Source organism: Notolepis coatsorum, assembly GCF_963971535.1.
Source record: "Notolepis coatsorum genome assembly, chromosome: 2".
Lineage (NCBI taxonomy): Eukaryota > Metazoa > Chordata > Actinopteri > Aulopiformes > Paralepididae > Notolepis > Notolepis coatsorum.
The window spans coordinates 4014274-4035632 of NC_140166.1; the positions used below are offsets into that span (position 1 = coordinate 4014274).

Genomic DNA, 21359 nt, shown 5'->3' on the forward strand with positions numbered 1-21359 from the left:
ATCTCGCGCTCTGCCTGATCTCTTCACGAGCCAATTTTGACACTGTCACACACAGCGCGAGCTGACGGCATCTCTTATTTATCAGCTGCACATTGTCACGAGAGGAGGAGGAGGGGATAGAAAAGGAGAAAGCCGAAGGTGAAGAAAACAAGGAGAGTAGGAGCAGGACAGTAGAGAAGAAAGAGGAGCTCCTGCATGTGAAGACAGACGGACTCGCGGGGAGATGGAGACGGCGGGAAATATGCTGCAGCTCATGCTGCTGGTGCTGATGGGAACAGAACTGTCTCTGGTAAAAACAAATATAAATCAATATATATATATATATAGTACTGTAATATTATATATTTACACTTTATTATTATAACAACATACAGCTGATATAATGTTTATTTTGATCTACTGTCATATTAGACATTGATAATGTAGTAGGCCTAAGCCTACATATGTAATACACTGATACTGTAGTAGGCCCAAAGTAGCCTACTTATTCCACTGTATTAGACACTATACTGTAGTAGTAGGCTCAAAGTATTATGTAATATTAGACATTTCTGATCTTGACAACTGTTATTGTAACCTACCGTTATGGTAGATTATAGATTGCTGTTGTGATCAAATATACCATTTATATGTTATATAGATTTATGTATTGTTATGGTAAAATATAGACTTCATGTAATTGGAAGATTACTGTATACTGTTATGGTCAAATACAGACTAATATATACTGTAGATCACTCTAATGGTCAAATATAGACTATGAAATGGTTACTGTACTCTTACGGTTAAATATAGACTATATAGATTACTGTTATGGTCAAATACATATACTAGGCTATATAGTAAGCTATATAGACTATTGGTATGGTCAAATACAGACTAGACATAATAAATATTTAGATATTTAGACATATTCCGTTGTTTTGGCTCTGTACTTCTGCACATTTGGTTTTAAATGGAACAATTAGGATAAATTGCAGACTTTCAGCTTTAGTTTGAGGGTATTTACATCCATATCAGGTATTATGCATAGGAATTATAGCCCTTTTTAAACATAGCCCCCCCCCCCCCCCCCCATTTTATGGGACTAACAGTTGTACACACTAAAGTAATAATCTTGAACATTTTAGTATCAACAAATGTCTATTTTGCCACCCTCCATCACCAATTGAAATAACATAATATGATTCTACATATACCCAGTTCATGAATGTTTTTACATCCGGCACACAGGAAGTAATGTGTTTTACATCACCAGCAGCAACAGCAGTTTGTTCGGAATGACTAGAAGACAAATTATTAATTTCTACGCCAGTGCTGAGCTCCAGCAGTGTTCTGCATTCTACACCTTTTCTATGTAGCCAGAGATGTGGCTACACAGTGCATGATGGAAACGGCGTGGTGAGTTGGTACAGGTTAGTGTGGTGAGTTGGTACGGGTTAGTGTGGTGAGTTGGTACGGGTTAGTGTGGTGAGTTGGTAGAGGTTAGTGTGGTGAGTTGGTACGGGTTAGTGTGGTGAGTTGGTAGAGGTTAGTGTGGTGAGTTGGTACAGGTTAGTGTGGTGAGTTGGTACGGGTTGGTGTGGTGAGTTGGTACAGGTTAGTGTGGTGAGTTGGTACAGGTTAGTGTGGTAAGTTGGTACAGGTTAGTGTGGTGAGTTGGTACGGGTTGTTGTGGTGAGTTGGTACAGGTTAGTGTGGTGAGTTGGTACAGGTTAGTGTGGTAAGTTGGTACAGGTTAGTGTGGTGAGTTGGTACGGGTTAATGTGGTAAGTTGGTACAGGTTAGTGTGGTGAGTTGGTACAGGTTAGTGTGGTAAGTTGGTACAGGTTAGTGTGGTGAGTTGGTACAGGTTAGTGTGGTAAGTTGGTACGGGTTAGTGTGGTGAATTGGTACGGGTTAATGTGGTGAGTTGGTACAGGTTAGTGTGGTGAGTTGGTACGGGTTAATGTGGTTCATGATGGAAGCAGCGTGGTGAGTTGGTATGGGTTAGTGCAGTGCATTTGCCGGACTGCATTAGCTAACTTAGCTAACATTAGCTAATTAGCTAACGTATAGCATTGTGGCTAGCAGCTTGGTAACGTTAATGCTAGCAGAATGAATGGATGTAAACTTTATTTAACAGATTGCAGAATGGGTACAATACAATACGGCTCAATACAAACAATTGTTAAGGGAATGCAGACTGTTGTAGCTTGGACTGGGCTCCTTATAACAATAACTTGACAACACATGGTAGCCGCAGCTACTCGGGACAGCTTTGCTGTAAACACTGGAAATAACCGTGCGGGTCTCTACTGCGCATGGGCGTTGAGCAACAACGGCTCCGTATCCGGCTTGCGCAGATTACATGGCAGCATTGTCGGCGAGTTTTGGCGAGTATCCAAAACGGAAACACCTTTTCAGCGTTGCCAGTAGGGCAACTCGTTATCCTGCCAAAACGGCGTTTCTTTTTAACTAGGACAGCAAACGTAATAATTTTTAAGATGGAAAGATGCATTACAGAACACAACAGATACAATGCAGAAACATAACAGTAATGACTGCTTATCACCGCTAGATGTCACCAAAACAAACAATAATGAGGATTTGATGGATTACCACTTCAACATAAACCTGGCTACAACAAATCATCTGCAATCAATGACAGCCTGAGGTCTGCAACCCTTAACCCTTTCACTACCACATTACAAAAGGGTTAACCCTTTCACTGCAACACAACCATTCACTACCACACGACAAAGGGTTAACCTTCCGTAGTGTGGTAGTGAAAGGTTAACCTTCTGTAGTGTGGTAGTGAAAGGGTTAACCTTCCGTAGTGTGGTAGGGAAAGGTTAACTTTATGTAGTGTGGTAGTGAAAGGGTTAACCTTCCGTAGTGTGGTAGTGAAAGGTTACCCTTCTGTGGTGTGGTAGGGAAAGGTTAACCTTCTGTAGTGTGGTAGTGAAAGGTTAACCTTCCATAGTGTGGTAGTGAAAGATTAACCTTAGGTAGTGTGGTAGTGAAAGAGTTAAAGGGGAATGCCACCCATATTAAGAATTGACATGTGTTCTTCCTGTGCCCCAGGACAGTTTAGTCAGTATTTGTGAACACACACACCACCTAACACACCTAAAGCTAGAAATCACTGAGAGAACCCTCCAGTCAACAGTGTAGAATCTGGGTTACATAGACAATGAATGGGGGTCTGGCTTTTAGGAGGCCAAATGTTTATTTTTATGTTATTTTATTATATGTTTGTGTGAGCTCTTGCACTCAAATGGGGTTTATATTCTAGCATTGGTAGAATGTCTGAAACAGAATTAAAACCTCATTTGGTATAATAGCTCACACAAATGTATGGGAGAAGAATGAAGTATTTTCAGAGCTATTAGTTGGTTAGTATTTGGATAATTGTGAGAATTGGATAAATAAAGATAAGAAGCACGTTCAGTCACAGACTCATACCACCCCCCCGACACTCAACTAACCGCCTCGGCCAGTCCTTCATACCAGCGGTCATCAGGCTTGCACCTCATGGTACCAAAGCACCTCAAAGGCACTAAAAACAAGATTACAAACATCACAAAACAAACTGGTCAGACTACTGCTTGACCTGAACCCCAGAACCCACCTCACCCCTGCCCACTTTGACTACCTAGGATGGCTTAGAGTAGACAACAGAGTACAGCAACTTGCAATGGGCCTGGTCTACAAGATACACTACACCACTAAGGTACCCATGTTGAAATACTTCCCAAAGGTCAGTGAATACCACGACCACAACACCAGAGGGAGTTCCACAAATCATGTGCAACCCAGATTCGTCTCAAACAAGGGACTAAACACGTTTCGCAATTATGCCACATTAATGTGGAACGCCCTACCCACAGCCGTAATCTTTTTTTAATCCCTTCAAAACCGCTCTCAAAGAGCACAGTGGGAGGCTGCAATTCGAAACTGACCCCCGTAAATATCCAAACCCCCCCCCCTCCTAATGTACAGTTCCTCCCCTCGTATGTATATGACTGTATATTTGCATATCTTGTATGTCACAAATGTAACAGTACTGTATATCTGTATGTTGTGTATGTCCTAAATGTCATTATGAATTGAAAATGGGGGACCCTGATGTAAACAAGATGAAAGTCTTTCTCTGGTCTGCATCCCCTTAACAATTGTGTGTATTGAGCCGTACTGTATTGTACCCATTCTGCAATCTGTTAAATAAAGTTTTCAATCAATCAATCACCTCCACAACAGTGGGCAGGGACTGCTGCCAGACATCCAACTACAACTACTAGGAACCTAAAAAGGACAATAATACTACCTTATGCATACTGCACCTTATGTGAATACTGTATATTATTTCAGTTAGTTAGTTAGTTAGTTAGTTAGTTAGTTAGTTAGTTAGTTAGTTAGTTAGTTAATTATATTGATTTGTTATATTGTTTACACTGCTTGTTTTTACTACCTGTACCTCCCCTCCCCCTCCCCATGCTGCTATGATGCCTGAATTCCCCCAATGGGATCAATAAAGGGATATCTTATCTTATCTTATAATTAAGTATTTTCAGAGAGCCTTTATCAGGTTAATATTTGGATAATTATGTATATTCAGAGCGCTATTAGATGATTTCCTCTTCATTCAAAACTCAGATTTCAGAGTCGCAATAATCCAATTTTAATTTGTCTGTCTGTCTGTCTGTCTGTCTGTCTGTCTGTCTGTCTGTCTGTCTGTCTGTCTGTCTGTCTGTCTGTCTGCGGTAGGTGTGGCCAGCAGACCCTACAGAGGGTTGGCAGGTGTACAGTTCGGCTCAGGACGCGGAGGGCCGCTGTGTCTGTACTGTAGTGGCCCCTCAGCAGCCTGGCTGCTCTAGAGACGCCAGGAGCAGACAGCTGCGCCACCTACTGGACAAGGTAGGTACTCTCAATACTACTACCAATGATGAATGAATGAATGAATGAATGAATGAATGAATGAATGAATGAATGAATGAATGAATGAATGAATGAAAACTTTATTTAACAGATTGCAGAATGGGTACAATACAGTACTATGTGAAGTCCATTTTTGCTGGTAATCAGATTGATGTTGTCACACTTGAGGTAACTCTGTTCATTTGTGTCCTGTCCTGTGGTGGGGGGAGGGGGGGCGTTGTTGCTGTTTGTGCCGTGAGTGGGGAGGGGGGGAGGGGGTGATCCATTGTCCTTTGCTGGAGTCTGTATTCCTCTGTGTGAAAGCCCGCGATGTGGGGGGGGGGGGGGGGGGGGGGGGGCTGGTTGTTTACAGATGTGTCTGTTAGTACTCCATTGTGGGTGAGGGGGGGTGCCTTTTGTCCTGGCCCCGGCCCGGGTAGACTAGCTGGCATGGCGGGGCCAGCCGAGCTAACCGTCGGGTCCTTGGTGATCTTGATGTCCCGCGCCGCTCTCCAAGTCTGCTGGGGCTTCGGTGAGGGTATGTCGCCGCTTGCTGGTCGGCTGGTGCAACTGCTGGCTGAAGCGTCAATTGCGTGGATGCTGTTGATCTCCAGCGCCGGTGTGGTGATACTATTACCGCCATTGATAATACTACTAATAGTACCACTACTACTACTACTACTACTACTACTACTACTACTACTACTACTACTACTACTACTACTACTACTACTACTACTACTACTACAACTACCACTGCTACTACCTTGACCCAAGATGGCGGCACATGCACAACGTGAGGCATGGCATCTTTTCACTCAGAACAGTCTTGCGTTCATGTCATACACCCGACAATATCTTTTGGACGCTGGATTACAACAATCTGACAACGTTATCTGCAATCTTCAATTAGGGTACGCATGGCGGTCTGCGGGCTAGGCTAAAGCTAGCCCCTCACCGCTCATCGCTTCCCAGCATCTTACTCGCTAACGTGCAGCCTCTGACGAACAAAATGGATGAACTGTGGCTGTGGATCATCAATCATAATGTGTGATCGAGTGGATTTGAACCTGGGACCATAGGATCCACAGGTGACTGCACTAACCAGCTGAGCTAAAGGGTCAGACCCATTAGCAGGTGCTGGATGACTGCGACCGACTCGTTAGTAGTTTACAAATTAATTAAGGTCTGTAACGTCATGATTTTCATGGAATCCTGGCTTAATAGTGGGATTCATGAGCTACCAGGCCGCACTCTCCACCACAGACTAGAAACCCACCAACAACTCTCCCCCAACCACTGACCCCTCCCTCCCTGATGAGCTAAATAACCTTTATGCCCGCTTTGACAGGGACAACCAGGAGGTGCCCACAAAGGCTGCCCTCCCTGTTAATCTCCAACCCCTCACTCTCTCCCCTGCGACGTGTGTACTGCACTGAGCAGGACTAATGCACGTCAGGCAGCTGGCGCTGATGGCATCCCTGGCTGTGTGCTCAGGAACTCTGCTGAGCAGCTGACTGAGGTCTTAACTGACATCTTCAACCTGTCGCTAGCCCAAAAGAAAAACCACCTCCATCGCGCCAGTGGCCTTTCACCCTCACTGGACAGTCACGTGAGAACAGGAGCACGGAGGACGCTATTTCCTCAGCGCTACATTCCGCCCTCTCCCACCTGGAGAGTAATACCCATGTGAGAATGCTGTTCATCGACTTCAGCTCAGCATTCAACACCATCATCCTCCAAACTCATCTCCAAATGTGGTGACCCCATGGAAACCAAGGACCTCGACATGAACCCCTCTGTCTGCAGATTCAGATTCAGATTACTTTATTCACCATATTGTATATACAAATGGAACGTGATTCGACATTACAGTGCATGATTTCTTTCACAAATAAGAATAACACAATAATAAATAGTTATAAAGTGCAAAACAGGACAGAACAGTGAGACAACGATAAGACAATAAAGTGCAGTGGTTAGGGACATATATATACAGTGCAGCACAAAGTTCAAGTCCAAAAGTCCATCCCTAGCAGCTCGCCATAGGGGGGGGGGGGGTGGAGCAGGGGGACACCTGACTGGACACTCTACTTTCTAACTAACAGACCCCAGTTTGTTACGATAGACGATCTCACCTCCTCCACCCTCACCCTGAACACCGGCACCCCACAAGTTTGTGTGTTCTCTACTCCCTCTTCACCCTCGACTGCACTCCTATACACTATACATAGCACCAGCACCATTATCAAGTTTGCAGACGACACAATGGTGGTGGGCCTCCTCAAGAAAAATGATGAGTCGGCCTACAGGGAGGAGGTCCAGCACCTGGCGGACAATAACCTGGCCCTCAACACCAAGAAAACCAAGGAGCTCATCATGGACTTCAGGAAGACTAGAGCCGGTGCGCACGCCCCCATCCATATCAGCGGATATGGACTCTCAACACCTTGTCACTGGTCAAGAAGGCTCACCATGCAGTGTTTCTTCTTCTTCCTGAGGAGACCCACCAGTCTCCTCAGATTCTGGTGAACTTTTACCACTGCACCATAGAAAGCATACTCACCAACTGCATCACAGTACGGCAACTGCACTGCCTCAGACCAGAAAGCACTGCAGAGGGTGGTGAAAACTGCCCAATGCATCACTGGTACATCACTCCCTGCAATTGAGTCTATCCATCACAAACAGTGTCTGAGGAAGGCATGCAGCATTGCCAAGGACACCTTGGGATGAGCCCAATCATGGACTGTTTGCCTACAGGAACCTCTGCTCCAAGTCAAGCACACTCAGGAACAGCTTCTTTCCCTCAGCTGTCATCTCTCTGAACTGCCATGATGACATTTACATTTACATTTAATCATTTAGCTGACGCTTTTATCCAAAGCGACTTGCAAGTATTGTCTCGAATAATAGTCTAACAGTAGGGGTGTAACGGTACACAGAAGTCATAGTTCGGTACGTACCTCGGTATTGGGGTCACGGTTCGGTACGAGTTCGGTACAACAGAAAACAAATATTTATAATAATTATTATTAATATAAATTTTTTTTTAATTTATTTATAATTTTTATTTTATTTATATATTATATTTATGATAATAATAATAATTATTATTATTATTAAATAGAATAATTTTCTATAGGCTTGCCGTGGTAGTCAGTGATACTGGTGTCATTCTGTGTTCAGGCATCCACTTGCCTACTGCCCCTTTAAGTTGAACAACTTGCTAAGTTTCAGTTTCACTTCTAGAGAGAATTTAACTTCACGACGAGACTGAATACTAGAGAACAGATGACATATTACAACAATGGCAGAGGATTATTTGGATTTAAACACAGTGGAGCTCAGATGATCTGTCCGGAAAAGTATGTTTCTTTTTTTTATTTGATGAGCTGTGCCTGTGAGTCCGGCGGGGGAGAATGTTGATGTGTTTGTTGGCGCGCGTGTGTGTTTCTTTCCATTGGTTTCATTTGGTTAACGTTGTTGGGCGAACAAGAAAACGCAGCTGTTCCAATGTAAATGTGCCTTTCTCCGTGCATATTCGCCGCTCTGAACTGAAGTCGGGGACTCGGTGTGCTGCGCGCTATTCTCGCACGGACCTCGCGAGTGCCTGCATGTATGTGTGTTTGCGCTGTGGGGCGTATTCTCCGTATGGCTGCGCGTACCGCACCGCGAAGGCCGTACCGTCAATTCGCGGGACGAATACACGTACCGTTACACCCCTATCTAACAGTACTCTGGGTTGTTCTGCTGTTGTCTCAAAAAGCTGTAGCACTTTGTGAAAAATGAGTGGGAGCCCAAACGATCGCTCAATTTCTTCAAATGGTTGATTTATTGACCATAAACTAGTCCGTCAATCAATACTTGTTCACAAAACACTTAATGTAAAAATGAATAGTTCTTCACAGCATGCTAGCTTGTATGCTCTGAACAGCACCCAATACTCTAACAGAATGTCCACAGGTTATCAACAACACTGTCTCTTCGTGATCAATGTCAGCGGTTATGAATGTCCTTCATCATCGAGGTCTTGATTTGTAGATCTTCTCTCTGCATTCTCAGTGTGTCCTCTCCGGTATCCCGAGGCCCTCCTATTTATAGCAGGGCCCTGGTCCCGGTTATGACCTCACAGGAAGTGACATCACAACCGGTTTTCTTCCAATCTCCAGCCGGCTATTTTGAATTTGAAAATAAGGGCGTGGCTTACTTGTTTCACCAGCTCAAGATGCTTACTACAAATTAGTCTAATGTCTGAATCAACTTAACTACTTCATTGGTTTGACATATTACATGAATCTAGGTCTATTAAAGGGGCACATTTCAATATAACTTTTTACCATGTTGTACTAGATTATAACACAAATAGACACTTATTGTTCCAACTCTTTGTTCCACTCATTGTACCAAAGATTATATTTTGTCATTAAATTCACTCAAACCTTCTCCTAGATATCTTCTTTAACTTGAAAACTTGTCCTTCTAAACAGTTATATTATTTGATACCAGTTTAACTATTTGCAAGTTGTCTCAAACATAATTCTTACATTAATTCTGTGAATTAGGCTATAAATGTGAGGGCTGGCCCAGTACTGCGCGCTTCCAGGTGCCAATTACCATCACGCTCCTGAGAGGAATTTCCAATCAGCTCGACGGGAGCCCTTTTATACACGGTTTGCTGAACATTCAGTGTCGGGTCGTTTTGGTCACCACCAGCTCAGGGGCGGAGCTAGGGGGTGGCTACCTGGGCTCAAGCCCCGGATTTTTTTTTTTTTTCTTTTTTTAATTCATCATTGTTACATGATAACAAAGCAGGATAGCCGGACCAGCACTCACAGGTTCAATGTTTTTTTAATTGGCAGCCTGAATCAAAGCAGACATGTTTCGGACTAATGTCCTTCTTCAGTGGTATGGCTAGCACTGGAAATGAATTCAAGGTGATGATTAAATACACCTGGCAGGTAAATGACACGGCAGGAAATGACATCACAACGCAGGTGTGCCTATGCAATATGACTAAATGAATGACCTATCAAAATAGAGTACAATCATAATTTATACATATGTATAGATATATCTATATCTATCATCAATAAATATTTATAAACAATACAATACAAAACGAAACAAAATTACCAGAAACTTGATAACATATAACATGCCCTTTCATTTATAGGGCTAATTGAGCCACTTTACTTGAATTGAATTAATTAATTTCAAATTATCCATAGGGCATCTAGTTTGGCAACAAACAACATCTTAAATCAGACCAGAAATAACAATGTGGGAGTAAGGAGGTTAAAGGAAACAGGTTAAGACGTTCTCTTCATTCATACCTTTAGGTTCGATACAATTAAACAGGTGGATATAATAACATTCACGTTGCAGCAGCAGCTTGTGTCTGTCTCCACCTCGCGCTGGCCTGAGTACTAGCTCTAGTCCCATATATTTGAGGTCGTTGACGGTATGCTTACACTTAGAGAAATGCCGAGCTACCGATGACTTGACATCTAAATTCCTCACAGCACATTTGTGTTCACTTATTCTTGATTTAAAGGCTCTCGTTGTTTTGCCCACATAGGAAAAATTACAAGGACATTTTAGCAAATACACCAGATTGGACGAATTACACGTTATCCGTCCTTTGACTCGGATATTTTTCCCCGTTTTTGGATGTGCGAAAAATTTATCTTTAATCATACCCTGGCACTGAACACAGGATTGGCAGGGAAAATTTCCGTCTGGGATGTTGGACATAAAATGAGAAGGTTTCTTTAAGGGCAAATCAGTTTTGACTAGGAGATTAGATACATTTGCTTGTCTCTTGTAAAAATAGTTAGGCGAATGCTGAAACGCTGTCCCTATGAGAGGGTCGGACTGCAGAATATGCCAATGTTTATTGACAATAGTCCGCGTGTCTCTCGTAATAGGGCTGTAAGTAGACACGAAAGATACTTTGTCAGGTTTATCTTCTTTCTTTCTGGGGGTAAACAACGTGGCCCTGTCGATATGCTTGGTTTTATTAAAGGCTTTTAGTGTCAAATCAGCACTATATCCTCTCTCGTGGAAACTGCCACGGAGTACCTTTGCTTGTGCAATAAATGTATCGTCAGTATCACATATTCTCTTATAGCGAAGTATTTGGCTATAAGGAAGACTGTTCTTCAAGGCTGGGGTGTGATAACTAGAATAATGTAAGAACGAGTTACGATCCGTCTCCTTTTTAAAAACCTCTGTGTAATGAGATGCCATCTGGGGCTTTCTTGATCAAAACATCGAGGAAGGGTAAATTATACATATCAAACTTTAATGTAAACTTTATCGTTCTTCTACAGGAGTTCAGGTACTCAAGGAAGGCAAAAAGTTCGGATGATGAACCAGACCAAATAAAAAACAGATCGTCAATATAGCGCATATACGATTTGACACATTTCTCAAACGGGTTATTATTAAAGATATGATCCACTTCATATTTGGACATATAAAGATTGGCTAGGTTCACAGCGGCTGGAGAGCCCATGCTGAGGCCTCTGTTTTGTAAATAGTATTTATCTTGGAATCTAAAATAGTTTCTAGTTAGAACTAGATCCGTTAAACTAACCAGCGCTTCTGTAGGGGGGAGTAATACTTCCCTCGAGTTTAAATAAAAACTCAGCGCGTCCAGCGCATCTGCATGTGGAATGCTGGGGTAAAGGCTGACTACATCTATGGTAACTAGTAAGTCTGTAGGACTAATGTTGCAGGACGAGAGCCTGTTCAAAAAAGTAGTAGTATCCTTCAAGTAACCACGCTGAGAAGAGGCCAAATCCTTAATATGCGCATCAATGAACTGAGAGATTTTTTCTGTGGCAGAGCCAATACCGGAAACAATAGGTCTACCAGGAGGGTTAATCATATCCTTATGGATTTTAGGTAAAGTGTAAATAATAGGAGTAACCGGGTACTCTACGAACATAAACTTGAATTCATTTTCTGTAATTGCCTCAGACAATCTCAGGCTTTTAAGGACCGTTTTGATTTCCGTAGAAAATCTGAACACGGTCTGAATTTAGAAGGGTATATACCTCAATCTCATTCAATTGTCTGTTTATCTCAGATATATACGAGCTCTTGTTTTGGAGCACGATACCAGACCCCTTGTCAGCTTTTCTAAAAATTAAATCTTCCTTCTTCATGAGCTCCTTCAGTGCTGCAGACTCCGATTCAAGTAAATTTGGATAAAGATGGGCTTTGTGACTGGTCTCACATAATTTAAGGACATCATTTTGTACTAATCTGCAGAAAGTTTCAACTGAGGGAGGATTGAGATGGGGAGTAAACAGACTACGGGGTTTAAATACTTTTCTTTTAAAGGTGTCTGGCTCTATCTCAGGCCTAGCATCAGCATCATCATCACTTATCAACACATTTTCATTAGCGTATTGAGTTCTCTTATCAAACCCTCTGGCATAAAATGCTTTCAACTTAATATTTCTAAAAAACTTAAATAGTTCTACCTTAGTAGTAAATGCATCCACCTTGCGGGCTGGTACAAAAGATAAACCTTTAGACAGGATATTATGATGTGGGTCGCTCAATATTACATCTGAAATGTTGACAATGTTAGATGTAATGCTCACCCAAAGGAAGAGAAGCACTGGCCTTGTCGCTCTCACGTCTAAGGCAGAGAGAGACGCGTACCCTACTCCACGGTACGACCCTCACCAATTACTGGCAGGATGCCATTATACCGAGGGGCCTTCGCATCAACAAAGAACCCACGCTGGGAAGAGATTCACCTGAGTTCTGTGAAAAGTGGTGTTCGATCCTGGATAAGTGTTCCATGGATCTACTGCTTTTAATCATAGATAATGAAGGCTCTAAATTAGCCAAAGTCAGAGAGGATCTTGCCTTGTTAGAGGAAGAAATTTAACGGATCTAGTTCTAACTAGAAACTATTTTAGATTCCAAGATAAATACTATTTACAAAACAGAGGCCTCAGCATGGGCTCTCCAGCCGCTGTGAACCTAGCCAATCTTTATATGTCCAAATATGAAGTGGATCATATCTTTAATAATAACCCGTTTGAGAAATGTGTCAAATCGTATATGCGCTATATTGACGATCTGTTTTTTATTTGGTCTGGTTCATCATCCGAACTTTTTGCCTTCCTTGAGTACCTGAACTCCTGTAGAAGAACGATAAAGTTTACATTAAAGTTTGATATGTATAATTTACCCTTCCTCGATGTTTTGATCAAGAAAGCCCCAGATGGCATCTCATTACACACAGAGGTTTTTAAAAAGGAGACGGATCGTAACTCGTTCTTACATTATTCTAGTTATCACACCCCAGCCCTGAAGAACAGTCTTCCTTATAGCCAAATACTTCGCTATAAGAGAATATGTGATACTGACGATACATTTATTGCACAAGCAAAGGTACTCCGTGGCAGTTTCCACGAGAGAGGATATAGTGCTGATTTGACACTAAAAGCCTTTAATAAAACCAAGCATATCGACAGGGCCACGTTGTTTACCCCCAGAAAGAAAGAAGATAAACCTGACAAAGTATCTTTCGTGTCTACTTACAGCCCTATTACGAGAGACACGCGGACTATTGTCAATAAACATTGGCATATTCTGCAGTCCGACCCTCTCATAGGGACAGCGTTTCAGCATTCGCCTAACTATTTTTACAAGAGACAAGCAAATTTATCTAATCTCCTAGTCAAAACTGATTTGCCCTTAAAGAAACCTTCTCATTTTATGTCCAACATCCCAGACGGAAATTTTCCCTGCCAATCCTGTGTTCAGTGCCAGGGTATGATTAAAGATAAATTTTTCGCACATCCAAAAACGGGGAAAAATATCCGAGTCAAAGGACGGATAACGTGTAATTCGTCCAATCTGGTGTATTTGCTAAAATGTCCTTGTAATTTTTCCTATGTGGGCAAAACAACGAGAGCCTTTAAATCAAGAATAAGTGAACACAAATGTGCTGTGAGGAATTTAGATGTCAAGTCATCGGTAGCTTGGCATTTCTCTAAGTGTAAGCATACCGTCAACGACCTCAAATATATGGGACTAGAGCTAGTACTCAGGCCAGCGCGAGGTGGAGACAGACACAAGCTGCTGCTGCAACGTGAATGTTATTATATCCACCTGTTTAATTGTATCGAACCTAAAGGTATGAATGAAGAGAACGTCTTAACCTGTTTCCTTTAACCTCCTTACTCCCACATTGTTATTTCTGGTCTGATTTAAGATGTTGTTTGTTGCCAAACTAGATGCCCTATGGATAATTTGAAATTAATTAATTCAATTCAAGTAAAGTGGCTCAATTAGCCCTATAAATGAAAGGGCATGTTATATGTTATCAAGTTTCTGGTAATTTTGTTTCGTTTTGTATTGTATTGTTTATAAATATTTATTGATGATAGATATAGATATATCTATACATATGTATAAATTATGATTGTACTCTATTTTGATAGGTCATTCATTTAGTCATATTGCATAGGCACACCTGCGTTGTGATGTCATTTCCTGCCGTGTCATTTACCTGCCAGGTGTATTTAATCATCACCTTGAATTCATTTCCAGTGCTAGCCATACCACTGAAGAAGGACATTAGTCCGAAACATGTCTGCTTTGATTCAGGCTGCCAATTAAAAAAACATTGAACCTGTGAGTGCTGGTCCGGCTATCCTGCTTTGTTATACTGAACTTTATGGGATTACAGCACCCAGTGTGAGTACTTGTGAGCGCGGTCTAACTTGACTATATCATTGTTACATGAAAATATGTTTGCACCAGATTTAGCAGAAGCTAATTTCCATCTGTGGTCTATCCAGCTGCTAACTGTATTTGAGTGAGTTAAGTCTTGGTGTTATGGTAGACTCAGACCTAAGCTTTAAATCACAATCAACAAGTTGACAAAAACTTAATTCTTCCACCTTAGAAATATAGCTAAAGTACGGCCATTTATAAATCAAAAGGACGCTGAAAACCAGATCCATGCCTTTATCTCAAGCCAACTCGACTACTGTAATGCACTCCTTACCGGCCTCCCGATTAAATACGATGATAACTATTTTATTGCAATGCACTATTGCATTATTTTATTCTATTTTACTAACTATTTTATTGCACTGCACTATTTTACTTTGTATCAGTGAATCATAGACGCCTGGCCATAAGAGCATTCGGAGCATCTCTGCTCTCCCACTATTGAACTTGGGGGAGCAAAGGTATAATCTTGCTCCACCACTTTTTGATTATATGAAAAATATGATATATCCCCCCCCAATATATAAATCTAACCATAACTACGTTATGGTTAACTGAGTTTTATAGTGAAAAGAGCAGCTTTATTGGTCAAGATTGAAGGCTCTATATTGCAGGAAATTGCACGTACAGGTTCATTAAATTCAAATAAAATCTGTCGTGGAGGGGGTCGTGCCTGAGCCCCTCCAAACCACCCCTTGTCTGCCCAAAAATAAAAAATAAATTTTTAAAAAAATTTAAATTTTTTTTTTTTTAAAGAATTAAAAAAAAAAAAAAAAGGGGGGGGGGGCCCATCTGGGCTAAGCCCCGGATCTCCTACAATCCTAAATCCGCCCCTGCGCTACTGCTTGTGCCTCTTGTGTGTTTTCTCCAGTGCACCCTTGGACATTGCTGCTGTTTCCTCTCTCTGCCTCCGTGGACCCGTGCCTCGTATTTACACTTTGCCCTTGGTGCGTTTTTGGATATCTATTTTTTGATGAACTAATATCCTCGTTTTATCCTGGACTCAATACCTCCATCTGTTTTTGTGTGTTCCTTAACACTGAAGACAATACCTTCATCTGTTTTTGTGTGTTCCTTAACACTGAAGAATTGTCACTTTGTTTTGTTACCAGACTCTGTCTTGTTACTGGACTCTGCCTCGTAGATTTCTACGTTTCTATTACTGACATTCTCCGTTTTCTTTTTCTCCACGAGTGGATTATTATCCAGCTGCAGAGCCGCAGAGCCCTACTCGGCTAAAAGGATTATCAAGCTGCAGAGCCGCAGAGCACTACTCGGCTAAAGGATTCTCCTCGGATGGATTTACTTTATTGTTGCCCATTTCTGTAGTGAAATAAATACGCCCATCGTTTTTGGCTAACTCTGAACTACCTGTCTGTGTCCTGCTGTTGGGGTTGTTTACAAACCATAACAATAAACCACTTCAAGTTTAATATCTTTATGTTCCCCTCATGGAGCACATCATTTCAGTGGTAATGGTAGTTCTAATTAAGTTATATTTCATATAGACAATTGCCTTTTAGAGTTTTACCAATATCCTTACTAATACAATATTAGATCCTCCTTCTCCCAACTGTGGGTCTATGAGTTACAGAGGAAGTTGGCTTCTCACACCTCTGTGGTAACCAGCATTGTCTTGTTGTTTTCCTGATAACCAGCTGCCTGGCCTGTTTGTATGTAAATGTTCTTTATCAGCTGTCGACATGCTAGTGTCGTAGTGTCGTATATTTGATTAGCACTCTGGTCTTCTCTGGCTACGTGTATGGACGACCACCGGTCTGTGCAGGTGTAGAAATGCAGAAGAACCGAGTCCACACAGGTGCGATTTGGAGTGGTATTCTAGAACAGAGCTTTATTCAAGGTGTCCTGGTGATGGCCGTCTCAAAGCACTCTTATTATCATATACACTCGTTCTGGATTTCCCAGTATTATTTCAAAAGTATTTCAAAAGTACTTCAGTTGGTTCTGGTCCTCTTTGGATTCAGCATAGCAGCAGTAGTCAGCAACAGGAACTGGGAGCCTTCATCAACGTCCTAATTCTGGTCTTGTCTCGTTCTGTCCGTCTTGTGTGTCTCGTTCTTCCCGGGAGCGGGCATTTAAACCTCCTAGGCAGGGCCGCCTGGGAGAAATGCGAGGCCCTGTGCGAGATTTAAACGCGAGCCCCCCCCCCCCTAAAGGTAAAAAAATAAATATATATATATATATATAATTTTTTTATTTTTATTTTTCTATACAGTCAACATATTCTTAAATAATAGCGCTGCCCGAGGCTGGGCATGATACACATTGATACAGTCAACTGTCAATTATAGAGAGAGAGAGAGAGAGAGAGAGAGAGAGAGAGAGAGAGACTTACAAAGAGCCCCTTTTGTCAACTCATAATGAAACTGGCTGACATCTCACACTCTGACATCACAAACCCTAGCCAGCCTCAGAAGATTAGACCTAACCAAATTATAACCAAAGAAAAAGATAAATACATTACGTATTGGAATCAACTCACACAATCACAACACAAATTAGAAACATATTTGGCCCTAAACAGACAGTATACTGTGGCAGACTACCTCAGCACAGTAACTGATAAGAATCTAAGAAAGAATCTGACAAGGTACAGACTGAGTGACCATGGTTTGGCAATAGAGAAGGGCAGACACAGACAGACCTGGCTGCCCAGAGAGGAGAGGTTGGTGCTGTCTATGTGATGAGGGAGCCGTAGAGACAGAACTACACTTCCTAACACAATGTGAAAATTACAGAAATATTAGGGAGGAATTCTTTCCAAAAATTGAAATAATTTCCCCAGAATTCCAAAGTATGACAGAAGTGCAGAAATTGCCATTCCTCCTGGGGGAACAGAAAGAATGTGCAGTTTTAGCTGCAAAATATGTCAATTCATGTCACAAGAAAAGGGACAACCAGTAGGACACATATACTGTATATACATGTACCATGTTTTACTCACTACACCAGGGGTCAGCAACCTTTTTGACATGGAGTGCCTGTTTGAAATAAAGTAGTAACTAGTGTGCCTCAACAATATTCCATGCATCATAATTTCTTTTTCTTTTTAATGATAATTTTTACATTATTACATCATTATTGTTATTGTTATTATTAACAATATTATTATGATGGTTGTATCAACCCTAAATCTGAGTTGGGGGGGGGGGGGTGCAATGCAGACAAACAGCTGCATACAGTGCGACCATTTCACTCACATTTGCCCATTCATTTTTGGACACATCACACACCATCTGTGTGTGTACTGTACGTGTGCTGTCATAGCTCCACCTACAGGCCTAATGGAGAACACCAGGAGAACACCAGGATGTGAATGGAGGGTGAATGTGAGGTATATTGTGTAAATAAGTTTTGATTGATCGCAAGACTACACTGTAAAAAAAATTATAATAATAAGTTACCAGAACTTAAAAATATTGAGTTCAGTTACTGTGCATTAAGGTTTTCAGTTTTCAATAAGTTAACAGAAAAATAAGTACACAACCACATTATTTCAACCTAATAAAACTATGTTTATTGTCATTGTTTTAAGAACGCAAGTTGACTTGGTAATACTCACATTTTGAGTAAAAAATGGCTTTTAACATGTGCAATGTTCAATGAAATAGAAAAATAAATAATAAAATGTGTTGATTAATCCCACTGGTCACAATGGTGACCGTAATAATGTTTTTGTTATAAGGCTCTGCAAATGTTACTGAATGATGTAGCAATGTATTTCCAGCTAAATTGAAATAATAAACAAATAAAGGGTCTCAATTAAATATGTGGTAGTAAAAAGATAAGATAAATGATAAGATAAATTCAACAAGATAAATGCGACAACAGTGCAAAATATTTCACTATAATATTTAAAAAAAAAAAAAAAAAATTATAATATATATATATATATATTTTATGCTGCCCCCTGTGCCTATGAAAATGCCCCCGCGTGCCTATGCAGGCACGCGTGCCTAGGGTTGCCTACCCCTGCACTACACCATCTCCTTTATTTCTTTTGATCTTTTGTTTCTTATTGTTTGCTGTTTATGTCATAATTGTGCTTTGGCAACATTTGTGAAATTTCATGCCAATAAAGCTTTTTGAATTGAATTGAGAGAGAAATGCTTCTAGAGAGAGAGAGAGAGAGAGAGAGAGAGACGGGTGGGTGTAGTGAGAGAGAGAGGCGGGTGGGTGTAGCGAGAGAGAGACCACGGCAGGTGGGTGTAGCGAGAGAGAGACCACGGCGGGTGGGTGTAGCGAGAGAGAGACCACGGCGGGTGGGTGTAGCGAGAGAGAGAGAGAGAGAGAGAGAGAGAGAGGCAGGTGGGTGGGTGTAGCGAGAGAGAGAGACCACGGCGGGTGGGTGTAGCGAGAGAGAGAGGCGGGTGGGTGTAACGAGAGAGAGACCACGGCGGGTGGGTGTAGCGCGAGAGAGAGAGAGACCACGGCGGGTGGGTGTAGTGAGAGAGAGAGAGAGACCACGGCGGGTGGGTGTAGCGAGAGAGAGACCACGGCGGGTGGGTGTAGCGAGAGAGAGAGAGAGACCACGGCGGGAACAGAATAGATTGCTTGAAAAACTCACCCTAACGCAGATTCAATGGCAAAGTTGGAAGGAGACGACGTCGACGCATTTTCATACCGTGAAGATGAAAAAGTTAGCTAGCGTTAGCTAACGCTAGTTAGCCTTTAGCTAAGCTACAGCTGGCTAGCCCGACTGATTACTGAACCACATGTTTGCACTCGCTAACGTAGCTAACGCTAGCTAACTAGTTAGCCTTTAGCTAAGCTCATGGCTAGCCCGACTGAATCACACATTAGCACTTAGATAACGTAGCGAAAGCTAACTAGCTGTCCCTGCCTTTAGCTAAGCCGACATGGCTAGCCTGACTGAACTTTCTAACACGGAACAACTTTCATCTTCAGTCCATCTGCCGAACGACTGTCCTCTTCGTCTTGGCTGGCATAACTTTTTTTATAATAAAAATAATAAAAAAATTTAAAATTAAAAATATATATATATATTTTTTTGCGAGGCCCCCCTTCCCGCGAGGCCCTGTGCGACCGCACTGCTCGCACACCCCCTGAGGCGGCCCTGCTCCTAGGCACACCCCCCTGCTAGTCATGTCATCAAGATGGACACACACACCCAGCCAACCAGAACAAGCCTGAGGCCGTCTCTGGAATGTGAGTCAGAGAGGAAAACCTCCCTCTCCTTATGCGACTGTTTGTCCCACAATTTCTTGATTGATTAAAATATACTTGTTGCATTAAATCATGTAATTTCTTATTACACATTTATCCCTAGTCTGGTCCCATTGGACCTCCTCGTGAAATCCCCGACCAGATCCGACTATCTGCTAAGCAGTTGGACTATTTCATTAATTTACAGAAGTTCCAATATTTCAATAACACTTAATTTATTATAAAATCATGAAACAGTACTGGAGTAATGCTTCAGACCTTATTATTTACTTAATCATATGATACTAAATGATTTACTTGATCATTTTAATTATGGTTATAGTGTGAACCAAGCGTTTGATATTTTTCTATTCAGATTAACAAGCTAAAGACTCCTCCACTATTTACGAGTCTTTTTTATTGTTAATATTAACTAGATATTCTGCTTTTAATCAAAACGCTCTGTCTGTTTTATGGGCAGAGCCTCTGAAAGTAACTGTTTGCCACAGCTGCTGTACCTGACACGTCTTGTGAAATCCTGTAGTTACATGTGTAGCAGGGTGGATTATCCCTGCTTCGTGGGAACGGGTGTGCACGGTCACTGGGTAGCGAGACACAGTAGAACTCTGGCCAGCTGCACCTCCGTCTTTGGGTCTGGAGCGTCAACTGGAGGCTGGCAGTGGGAGTGGATGGGGCCCGGGATTTACGAACCTGGTCCGGTACTCTGGTCTTCCTCTCCCGTCCAGGGCGGTCAGCAGTACTCCCCAACACGCACTCACTTCCCCCAATTACTCCTCTAGCACCCTCCCACACCCAGTGACTGGATTGTAAACAAATAACTTGGTTCCCCCCACAAGCAGTACCCTTCCTCAATGACCCTAGAAACCTTACAATGAAAAGGGAAAGGTGCAATAGGAAGGGATTAATAGCATGTATGTTACCCACACCAAAAGGGTTAATACGGCTCAGGAATAGACACACACACAGAATTCCCATCCACTTCTTTACTGATATTGTACTGGTCAGTTACAATGATTTAAGGAGAATGACTACATAGACCGAAGTCCCACTATAGCTCCGTTTGTGAATCAACACCCCCAAAACCCGTATTTTGGACACCCGCCTCTGGGTTAGTATCAGGGATTATATACTGCAAGGTATTTGACTCATCGCCCACGTCTGGGTCTTCACCCTGGATAATACCTTCAAAAAGGCTTTAATTATACGGCAGGAATAGTACCTCCAAAAGGCGTTATCTATACTACACCAGGTCTGTAACTTCCCCACAGGGAAAGGGTTAATTGGATGGGAAAATATTATTAAGCACACATGTTATCACACTCAAAGAAAAGGAAAGAAATCAACAAGTGGGCCCACAAAATACCAAACAGAAGTCCTATCTTAATGCCGGCATATATTGTTTGGGGTTCCCCTATTGAACGGTAGTAGCAACGTTAACTTCGCCCGCAGGCTGCACCACACTGTATACTGTATAATAGCTC

The 21359-nt window shown here is 42.0% G+C and overlaps 1 protein-coding gene across 1 annotated transcript in view; it reads left to right on the forward strand.

Annotated features, from left to right (window-relative positions):
* Window positions 1–223: 223 nt before the first annotated feature.
* LOC311248906 (noelin-like) overlaps window positions 224–21359 on the forward strand; it is a gene marked incomplete at its 5' end in the record, with an annotated part of 75059 nt that continues 53923 nt past the window's right edge. The window contains 2 exons of the mRNA XM_084338135.1: window positions 224–289; window positions 4750–4899. Coding sequence (XP_084194261.1) covers window positions 224–289; window positions 4750–4899 — 216 coding nt within the window. The remainder of the gene's footprint in view (window positions 290–4749; window positions 4900–21359) is intronic.